This window comes from Lissotriton vulgaris, chromosome 6 (assembly GCF_964263255.1).
Source record: "Lissotriton vulgaris chromosome 6, aLisVul1.2, whole genome shotgun sequence".
NCBI classification, from domain to species: Eukaryota; Metazoa; Chordata; class Amphibia; order Caudata; family Salamandridae; genus Lissotriton; species Lissotriton vulgaris.
Window position 1 is genome coordinate 1,115,746,798 of NC_141694.1, and position 11,606 is coordinate 1,115,758,403.

The window sequence follows — 11,606 nt, forward strand, 5'->3', positions numbered from 1 at the left end:
CTACTGACTCAATTAGAGCCTGAATCACGAATCTGTGTCTTAACAGAACAACCAAAGAGTTAGTCCCAAATAAGCCACATCAAGGAACACCACTTCCTCTTTCTTTGCTGCTCAGCAGCCAGATTAAGTGATTTTCTTTGAAGTGCCTATATGGGCATCCGTGAAGGGGGGGGGGGGGGGGGTGAGTACATAGCGACAGCGCTGTATTTATTGTGCTGATTGTTGATTGTAATGCTTTTCCCTAATGGCACTTTATTGTGCAGACTGTTGATTGTACTCTTTTGCCTACCGGCATTGCGGGTGTTGAGCCCTCGGGGCCTAACACCGGCTCCTCGAGTGGTGACAGAGAAGCTTTGTTAGCCCTTGAGCGGTAGCCGCACGGTCTTCCACACCGCCTCGACACTCCTTCGGGGAGAGGGGCTTTTAGGTGGGCCTTCATTCGAGGCTCTAGTCTACGCCTTCAAGGCGCAACACACAGTAGAGCGTCTCACAACGAGATGCATGGTGCGCATTACTCCCGGTAGGGAGCGTGGAGGGCACATGTCTCTTATGTCATTCTTCTGTCAGTTTCCCCTTCCGCTGTGAAAAGGCAGCGAGGCAACCCTCTCATAGGAATCCTTGCTCCAAATAAGTAGTTCACCCGCCGAGAATTTCCATTACCAGGCCAACGTATTTAGAGGTTGGTGAGGTCAACAAGCATTTGTTCAGGCAATTCGAACTTGGCTCAGTAGAAACTGTTTGCAGTGGTTCTTGCTAAGCTTTGCCTTAGTTTTTTTCTTAAATTCTGACCTCTAATTTCAACTGAGCATCATGGCAGGTGAGTTTGATGCCTACTGGGAGTCCGTGGAGGAGGAACACTCCCTTCTCCACAGCCACGTGGAGTTGGTAAATGCTATTGATGCATCAATGGAGAGGGCGGTCCTTTTGGCTTTCGAACCCCTGAGCCAGCGCATAATTGAGCTAACTGTAAGGTGCAGTGTTCTACCCCCAGCTGGGCAAGGTTTGAGGCTGGAACACCCTACTGGTACAATGAGAGCCTCTAAGGGCAAAAGCAAGGCCAGGCCAAATGCCAAAATCAGAACACCACTACCTTATCTGATGCCTTTGAGAGGCTGCACCAGCCCTTCCTCAAAAGGCACCTAGACAGACAGGAGGCACAAGAGGATTCACAGCCAGGTGATACTCGGAGGACGATTCCTGCTCCCAGAAGGGAGAAGATAATATCAGGGACAAACCTGATAACCCAGATGGGGTTTCGGGTGATGAACCAGGCCAGAGAAGACCCTGGCGACCGAAGGGTGTTGCCAAAAAACCCAGGCTGGAGTTTCCCAATGATCAAGACTTCATAGGGATACCGGGCATGGCCAACCCAGAAGAAATTGATAATTTATGGGGAGGGACTCTCCGGCCCAAGGGTTGGGAGATTACAAAGGACATTTGAGAGATCCTGGGCCTTCCGTCAAGGGCTTCCTCCATTATCAGAAGAACCTGGGCAGATTCTCCGGTCAAGAAATACAGGTCCTCATGGAGAAGGTGATCACGCTGGTGTATGCAACAGGGTTTGGATCAAGTGGGGGCAGATATAATGCATGTGGTCAATTTCTTCTCTGAATTGGTGGACAAGGGTTCTCAATTTTGGCAGGTCATGTCCCATACATGATGTTCCGGTAGGGGAACACCAGCTAGTCTGTAGACTCCTGAGGGGTATACGCTTGACCTTTCAGCCACAACCGAAGTACTCTTCCCTATAGGACATTAATGTGGTACTACAACTACTGTAATCAAGGCAGGATAATGCAAATCTTTCCCATAAGGTGTTAACATGTAAGTTGGCTGTTCTGTTATGCCTCATATTGTGCAAATGAGTTTCGGACGTCTATGCCCTAGATGTCACAGAACGTATGTTAGAGTGAACTCCAGAGGCATGAGGTGTCTTTCACTACTGTGCGACGCACCACATCCAACACCAGGGTGATTCACTATCCGGCTTTTCCAGGTCATCCAAAATTGTGCGTGGTGCGCCGACTCAGGGTGTACGAATCTATGACTGAGGAATACAGTCCACCTGGAATGGCACAACTATTTATTTCCCTCAAAATGTCTTTCAAGCCAGTAATGGCAACAACTATTACCCATTGGGTGAGATGGATACTGCAAGAAGAAGGCATCAATACCTCTGCCATCAGAGCACACTCCACCATGGAAGCTGGAGTCTTCAGTGTTGGAAAAGTATAATGTGGTTCAGAGATAATATTAAAGTTGTTTCCACCTTGTTAAGTAATGTTGATTCTAACTGTTCCTATGGTTTGCGAATAGAGGGATCTATTCACCATTAAGAGTTTTGATTGCTACCAGTATTGCTGACTTTGTGTATGATTTAATGTTATGTCATATTTTGGAATTTATGATGGCTATCTTTGTTTTTCTACAGGATCAGAAGCAAGATTATTGACAGAAAAGTGGGATGCAAGATGTTTCGCTTGAAGAAAGTGAAACTGCTGTTCCTTGATGTTGCCTATATAGGACTGACTATGGTTTTTTTGTTATCGTTACAAAGATTCATGGGATATGTAGTCTTTCAATAGAAATATATTGTTTAAGGCTGCTGAGTGAAACAAATGGAAGAGTTAAACATAATCCTCATCTCGGCGTCCTTAATAGAATTGAAACTTTCCTTCCCTAAAGTTTGGAAACTTTATATTGTATAGTATGCTGCTAAATTTTTTAACCCCTTTACTGCTAAGGCATTATTCTTCTTATCATATAATTTCCATTGAAATCAATGGAAAGTCCATGACGAGTTACCCTTGTCATTAGCAGCCAAGAGGTTAATGAGGTTATATACTGATGCACTTTTATGGTTTATCTTGATTGCAAACCGAATAAAGGATTTACTCTGAATTACTCCACTCTTGTGTGTTTATGTATATATTATATATCTATATATGAAAAAAACAAGGACCCCCTGGGTACCGATAAGGATTCCTAGGGCAGGGTAAATACCTATGTGTGTATAAAAACTAGGACATCTGCATATTATAGACGACCAAATTAATTTAAACCAGCAAGTGTGAAAAAATAAACAAGGACTAAAATTGTATACAGTATATAAATTTAATATGTATTAATTAAAATTAATGAAGCATTAATGAAGAAGGCGGTTTTTCTGCCGAAACGCGCGTCGAGTTACCTTATGATTATATGTTTTTATTGTCATTTAAATTCATGAATGTATTGCTTTCGTCACTATATGTATGATTTTGAGAATTTATAGTGGAATACGATATGTGTGTTTTGGTTTTAATGAACTGTTTTTTTTAGCCCTATCATATAGTTTGCCTGTCTATATGATTTTTAATTAATACATATTAAATTTATATACTGTATACAATTTTAGTCCTTGTTTATTTTTTCACACTTGCTGGTTTAAACTAATTTGGTCGTCTATAATATGCAGATGTCCTAGGTTTTATACACACATATATTATATATCTATACACACTCATGCATATTACTAAGTCCAGTGCCACCAAAACATTCCAGGCAACAGAAACGAGTAATACTAGGGGCCAGATGTAGGAAGGCCAATACCGATTTCGGCCGTGACCGACCAGTTTTTGAAGTTTGAGATGTAGGGGCATGTTAAAATACAGATTCAGTAATTTTACCGATTCTGTAAAATACCGAATCGGTAACATTACAGATTCTGTATTTTTTCATGTAGGTACCACTGCAATCAGTGCTACAGGGGTGTAAGAATTCGTTATTTACCACCAACTAGAAGTTGGTGGTAAATAATGAAAACCCTTTTAAAATCATTTTTTTTGCTTTTTAAACAGTGCCATGTTGCAGACATACATGCCCTAAGGGCATGTATGTCTGCAACATGTGCACCCATGCACAATTGAGGGGTGCAACAGGGTGTCAAAGTGACACCCTGCCACCCTTCAATGTTTCCCCCACTTACCGAATCGGTATTTACTGATTCGGTAATTGACATTCATTCCTATGGGCCTCCAGGCCCTTAGGAATGAATGGCAATTACCGAATCGGTAAATACCGATTCGGTAATTACCGAATCATACCAATTCAGTAATAAAATCAGTAAATTTTCCTAAATCCCGATTGCCAGTTCTTAAATACCGAATCGGTATGATTCTCTATTTAAGAATCGGTAATCTGGGATTACCTACATCTGGCCGCAGATCTGCTGCCGGTAATTATATGTTTATTTTGATAATCAGGTTTATTGATTTTAAACAAGTGAAAAGACCAGCAATACAGTACAGTTCATTGTCAATAAATCCCACATCCAATTAGACGGTAAACCACAATATGGCAGGACAGCAAGAGGTCCCATTTGACACATACAGTCAATCAAGCAATACATCAAGATATCTGACCCAACCATTTGCCCCAGACCTTACGGTACTTCCTTGGACAGCCCGAGCTTCATATAGGGGCTTCTCTTGCGTGGCACACCAGTCAACCCCCCCTGCGCCACTTCCTGACGATATGCGGAGCCGGACTTTTCCAGTTGGTGGCTATGTTTTGCCTAGCTACGATCATCGCCGTTTTGAGGAACAGCTTTTCATTCCTGGACCCATCCAATCCGTCCAAGATCCCCAGGAGCATGTGTACTGGATCATGTGGGACCTCCCAACTCAAGACCTGTTCTATACACCCCCAGAAGTGAGCCAAGAGGGGACATGTTCAAACCATATGGAAGAAGCCTGCCTGGTCCTGGCCACAACGTGTACAGGAAGCACATGGACATAGGCCGGCTCTCTTGAGATGAGGGAGAGTTAAATAGGCTGCGTGCAGATAGTACAGCTGGATCATGCGGAGCCTGGCGGAGGCCGTAACCGTCTTGGGCACCATCAGTGCGTCTCTCCAATCCTCCTACTCCAATGGGCTCTCGGTCAGGTTTCTGAGCCGTTCTAGAGTTGTTGGGGTGTTGTTGGTTAATGAGCGATAAATACAAGAAATACCCCCCTTCCCCAGGTTCCCCAACATGATTTGCGCCTCTTGTGGGCTGTACTCTGGTAGCGCTGTGCCGGCCGATATGTGTGAGTGGAGAGCATGGCGTAGATGCAGGTATTTATAAAATTGTGATGGGTGCAAGGAGTGCCTGGATTGCAGATCTTGGATGGAGCGTAGGTGGCCGCTGGTCCACACATCCCCAAGCTGGGAGATCCTGATAAGATCCCAAGACCGAAATCCATTGAGCGCGCTAACCTCCCAATACCACGCGCCCTGCCAGAGTGCTGGGTCAATTTGTTTGTCCATTGGGTGTGATGCAGTGAGGCCATCCAGGCCAGCAGAATGGTTTGCATCACCCCATGTAGAGTCCTAGGTATGGTCCCCCAATACATCATCGTTTGAATACAAGATAAGCCCCACTCCCCTAGTTCGAGTCTGGAGGTCGGGTCCGACCAACCCCCATTAAACCAATTGTGCAATGTGAGCAGGTGGGTCGCCAAGGAGTATAAGTTGGTCATCAAATGCCCCCATCAAAGGGAGGGATCCGGTAGCGGGCTAAAGCTATCGGGCCGTCGGCCACCCCAGAGAAATTTAGTGGCTAGGCTGTCTAGATCCCTGAGCCAGGCCCGCTGGAAGCAGAGGGGGTGTTTTGAATAACGTATAGGAATCTGGGGAGGATCATCATTTTAAACAGGGCGACCCTACCCAGGGGATTCAGCCGCAGCTTCTACTATTTACAGAGGTCCTCCTTGAACCGTTTCACCAGCGGGGTGACGTCGAGGGACCAAGCGAGATCAGGGAGTAAAGTGACCCAAATCCCTAGATATGTAAAGGACTGTCGCCTAATGGGTATTGTGGTTTGAAAGTCGAAGCAATCCCTAGTTAAGTGTAGGACAGCCGTCCATTTAACCATGTCAAGAAGCCCATTAACGTTCCAGGATAGTATGTGGAGGGAGAGTCTGTTGTCAACTGCACACGTCATCGTGGGTGCAGGTGGGTCAAGGGGCCACAAGACCCGGGCGAGCTGTGGGTGCAGCAGGGATCTAATCTGAGTGCAGGACAATAGTTGTGACTGTAGATCGTAAGCAATGTGTAGGACTATTGTAGTGTACAGTAAGAAGGCTGGTGTGGGAATACAAGAACACAACATCAACAACAGGACAATGGTCCCAACACCCCTCCTGACCCACTCCCCCCCCCCTATACTTCAGGAACCAAAGCATCTGCCGTCCCAATTAGACAAGTAAATAACCAAACTAAAACGTTTGAGTTGGGATGCAAGGAGGACCCCTCCTTACGTACGGATGTACATTATATCAGCAGAGAGATCAACGGTTTGGAACAAAAACTCTGCCAAGGCGCCCTGGATGACGAAAGAGTGAGGGCGCGGCACTGATCAAATTTGCCCCGGCAGGTGCAACGGGTTGTGAGGAACCCAGAGTCAACAGGGCAATGCAGACGTGCCCGGTAGGGCAAATCACAGACCAGTACGGCTAATGAAAGTAGGCCATAGCAACAAGCAAAAGGCGCTCCGGGCGGACAGTCCCGAGGGCGTGGGCTGCCCCTACCCCCCTGCGTCTGGTGTGAGAGTGCGACCCGGAAGATCATGGAGGATCACAGCCGGACAGCGCACAGCCGGATCATGAAACTGGCAGACAGCAGTGACCCCCCCTTCTCTCATTCACCACCCGTCACCAGGGCGTCAGATTGTGGGCCTGCGGGAGAAGGCCGACTCTGCAGCCGCTAGGTCCATGATATCCAATGGTAGGCGTTCTAAGAATGAGTCACCAATAGAGCAGTTCCTCTGATGGAATGGGGAGGGCTGGGGCGCCCCCGGGCCCACTGGCGCTATGCTCAGCGATCTGGATGCTTCTCTCTGGGATTGACGCCGCCTGCGGGACTATGTGCGCCTCCTGTGCTGCTGTCCGGGGGAGCGAGGCCACGAGGTCCGGGAGCCCGAAGGCACAGGTGACGAATGTGGCGGTGGCCCGAGGGGGTGCTCCTCTGTCAGCCAAGTCCAGGCAGCCTGCGGCGGGTCCATGAACTGTGTTCTGCCCTGGAAGATGACTCAGAAAAAGGAGTCGGTATTGAAAATCAAGAGTGCGCATTTTCTTCGTGACGTCTATTTAGGAGCGCCGCTGATCCTGTACCTCCTAGGTGAAATCGGGGAACTCCATAATGGTGTGGTTCTGGAATTTCCGGGGTCCCAGAGACCGTACTACATGCAGGATCGCATCCCGGTCTTTAAAGTTGATGATCCGGGCTATTATGGGATGGTGTGGGCCCCAGGTGGAGGCCTGGGAGCAAGAGATCGATTGGCTCTCTCCACTGCGAACCATGTTGAAATGGTGTCCTTGGGCATCCAGGAGGAGAGCCAGGTCTCAATGAAGGAGGACATCTGTTCCTTCTCTGTCCCCTCCGAAAATCCCACAAGGCAGAGGTTGTTGCGGTGTGAGCGGTTTTTGGCATCCTCCACTCGTATGTGGAGTTCCTTGGTGTGGGACAGTAGGCGGGTCACTTGTTCCTTCAAATGGTGGACATCATCCTCCACTGTGGAGAGGCGAGAATCGGCCTCTGTGATACGGACTGTGGCATTGCGCAGGTCCTGCCGGATAAGGGAGACATCAACCCGGACCTCCCCAATCTTCCCCTCCACCGAGGCCTGGGACACGCTGATTGCCTGCAGGATAGCGGCCAAGTCTTTGGCCTGAAGAGAAGGGCCGGCCAATCATGACCCCCCCCGCGGGGGGGGGGGAGAGGGGGGGGTCACGGGGGGGGGTCATGGTCGGCCGTGGTGAATTGGTCGATCTTCATTTGCATGTGGACAGCGGAGTACTTAGGGCCCCGGTCCTTCCCCATGGCGAGCGTCAAAGAGAGCACCAGCGGCGGGCCAGGAGAAGGCTGATCCAGTGCTGGCCCCCGCAGGCTGCGGCCGGGCGTTCGCCCCTGGCCACAAGCGAGAAGTCCGTAGGGGTCCAAGACTCAAAGCGTGCCCCAAGTGCGAGTGCTGATGTCCAGAGCCAACCGGGATCAGGAGGAACCCCGCCGCCTTAAGGCGCCTAGATTTGGACCGGGGTTACACCCCGCCCACGTAACCTTCAGGATCTAGCTCTCTTCCAGGTGCACAAGTGATTCAGCAGAGGATGGGGAGGGTGAGGAGTGGGGAGTGGGTCCAGCGTGCTAACCATGGAGGGCGCGGTCCCTCTTCAGCCAGGCCAAAGCAGGAGGACCCCAGCCCCTCATGCTATGAGTGCTACATGCAGAACTGCAGGCGGTCACCACGGGCCCTGAACCCCAGGCGGTCAGCAGGAATCCCCATGCGGGGCTCAGCAATGCAGACCATGCAGGTATCAAGGTGGACCACGTTCCCCGTGGGCGAATGGCCGCACTCACACAGCAGATCCCTCCGGTCACTCAGGCAGGCAGGAGTCGGTCACCTCCAAGTAACAGGGGCCATGCGAGATGGGAGGGGGAACCCCAGGGCCATTACTGCGCGATCTGGCAGCTGATCCCCCCCCGCCTGCACTGCTCACCTCACCAAGCCGCTCCGGATACTCGAGCAGATGTTCCACCTCCACCTGGCCTGTGGCCATCCGAAATGTGTCTGTAGCACCTGGCGCCCACGTGGCAGGGAGCATAGTAGGACACCGGGCCCCAGGTCTCGAAACAAGGCAGCAAAATGGAGTGCCGGCAGATGAATCCAACCGGCCAGGAAAGGAGGGGGGGGGGAGCTCCCCATAGCCCACGCTGCCCGAGTGGGACAGCTGAGATACCCCCCAAACACTCCCTCCCGGTCCTGGGGTCAATGGTTGCAGAGCCTCAGAGTTCGGCGCCCAGGCGGGAGTCTCCAGGTAGGAGCAGGCACTCTCTCCACTACACACTGCCCTCCGCCCGGCTCACCGGCCATAGGAAGCACAGCTGCCAGAAGCCGTTCCGCGCTGGCGGGCCCGTTGTCTAGCCGCAGTCCTGTGCAAGAGCGCAGCGCGGGACCCACAGCGTAGGCCTCTGGAATGCAGCCACAGGAGGGTGGAGGCCCACCAAGGGAGCCCTGCCATGTGTGTCGCGGCTGATCCCCCAAAACTTCACCTGCGAAGGCCAACAAGGTGGCGGCCGGCACTGGCTCCAAGTGGTCAGGTCGGAGGGGAGGGGGGAGGACCGAGGCCCCACTTCAAGGCCCACGCCCTGTCTCTCTCCCTTAGGTCACCAGGGTGCCAGAAAGTCACAGGTCCGCGGTTCACCTCCGCCCTGGTCGCCCCAGGCCATCAGCAAGCTCAGTTCAGGAGGGTCACAGGCTGCCGCGAGAGTGAACGCCGAAGTCAATTTCCATGCCAGGCGTGGGTCCCGTTTATGTGAACTCTGCCATGTTGGGTGCTGGATATCACCAAGGCCCGGCACAGAATCCAACAGATCTCCCAGATGTGTGTTGTCGCGGCAGTAATGGATGGCAAAAGGTGTAGCGCAGTTGCTGGCAGTGGTTCATGGTAAGAGGATGACTGCTGATGGTGATCTGGCTTGGAGCGGATGACGGAGGGGTCCGGAGCACCATTGGAGTGTGACCGCCATCTTGACGCTCCAAGCCACCACACTGTTTTTTTAAGGACAACAAATGAAGTTCTTTGTATATGTTCATGGCAGTATCTAAACATAATATAACTAGCTTTTATAGGTAGAGGATGATCAAATCTCATCTGAGTCGAAACGTGTTGCATCCCCTATTGAACACCTTGAAATAAATTGTTTCCACAGCACATCTGGTGCGGCTCGATTCTGTCCCCTGGCACTTGTTGGTGGCATTAGACTTTGGAGTACTTAGGGGGCTTTCAGGATCGCTGCATTCGAGGCCAGTCCCAAAACAGCAGCAAGTCAAACTTCCTGGACTTGGTGTTGAGATACATATGTATTGTGCATGTAAAAGGTAGGCGTATGTTTGTGTGCGTGTGTGTGGACAGTGCATGTATACTTAGACACAACAAAATATTCTTCCCAGAAGAAGTGCTCTTTAAACACGTGTCCTTGTTGGCTACCTCACTGGGTACCTTTCTGCATGTTGGACGTGAGTCATGCTTTGTTTCCCCCAGGGGTGGGTATCCTGTGATCCTAAAATATGTTTTGTGCATGGCTTGTTTGCTCTTGGTGACCGTGAATGTCCGGACTGTGTTCATTTTGTTTAAAACTTTAATAAAGAGCTACTTTGAAAAACAAAAAATTAAAGTATTACAAATATTTATTGTTTTAAAGAATTACCACGATCCCTCAGCTTTATCAGGGATAAGCCACCGAGCATATCCATGAACAGGTTAATGTGCAACAGGAAGCGTGAGCCACTGAGTGATAGCCAGCGAATAACTGGGGACAAAAGCCAGTAGGCAGGGGTAAAATCTTGGAATAATCGCTGAGAACAATAGTTGATCAACAAGTATCTATGAGGGAGTACAAGCCAGCACTCAAGCAAACGCCAGTGAGCCCATATAAGGTGTACAAGTCGGTGAATGGGAGCAAAGTTCACTAGTGAGTGGAATTCCGAGAGTGCAAATATGAACGTAAGTCTTTTAAAGTGTTTGTTCCACTAGTTAAATTGGTTTGTAAAATGAACAGGCGCAATGGAATTATGCCATTATGCAGCCGCTGTATTTTTCCACATAGTTATATATTTGTTACATAATTCGTCATCTAAGGTTTAATTTGCAGATTTTAACAAAATAAATGTGTTTCTGGCTCAAACGGTTCAAAAGTTACCTAAAAAGCAGTGATGCTTATTGCTGTGTAGTGGAAGGGCTTTTGCAAAGCGTGATTAGTCACCTTTCTGTTGCTTATTGCTATATTTTGGGTGTTAAACTGGCATGAATGAGGTTCATCCAATGCCCATACCGTGTTCACGAGTGTAAAAATGTCAAAATAATAATTACTATAACATTACGTTGCATAATTTGGCTTTTCTTACAGTATAATTTACTCAACCCTGCCGCATAATTTGGCAAACCCCTTCCATATAATTACAGTGGCCCGGATAAGCTCTCGATTAAGTAAAAGCTGCATGTTATTTCTTCAACTGGTACTTTCGGTAAAACCACACTTCGCTTAAGTCTTAATGCCCAGTGAAGGAGCTAGTTAAAACCTTACCTTATCAAAGCCTAAATCTTGCAATCTTGTTCCAAGCACTTCTCCAATACCAGCCAGTGCTGTAACAGACTTTTCGCCCATGGGCTCAGAAACAAAGTCTCTGTGTTTTTGTGACGACTGAGACATCTCACCTGTAGCATACAACGACAGAAGATAAATATACCACACGTCATGCATTAAAAATAGAGCAAAATCCAATATTTGAGCCTCCCATTTACCACTGGAATCGATCCAACTGATAAGACAACTAATTGAGAATCCTTAACAATGGGATATCATAACATACTATACCGTATCAAGCAACTGCTTAACAGCACCATCATCACCATGTACCCATTCTGACAATTCCATTTAGAAATCCATAGCATCTGCTGGACAGCACCGCTTCTATTTATATCCAAAGAAGTGGGTGTAATAGATGGTAAAGAGTGCCAAAGCAGAGGCGTAAACTGAAAAGCACCTACAGTAATTAGTTACTCCCTTTTTACATAATAGTAGCCCTT

The 11,606-nt window shown here is 48.7% G+C and overlaps 1 protein-coding gene across 1 annotated transcript in view; it reads right to left on the minus strand.

The window, feature by feature from the left end:
* Positions 1-11,231, minus strand: part of LOC147708512 (barrier-to-autointegration factor-like protein) — a 93,664-nt gene extending 82,433 nt beyond the window's left edge. The window contains exon 1 of the mRNA XM_086925356.1: positions 11,104-11,231. Coding sequence (XP_086781482.1) covers positions 11,104-11,229 — 126 coding nt within the window. The 5' untranslated portion in view covers positions 11,230-11,231. The remainder of the gene's footprint in view (positions 1-11,103) is intronic.
* Between the last annotated feature and the right edge of the window lie 375 nt (positions 11,232-11,606).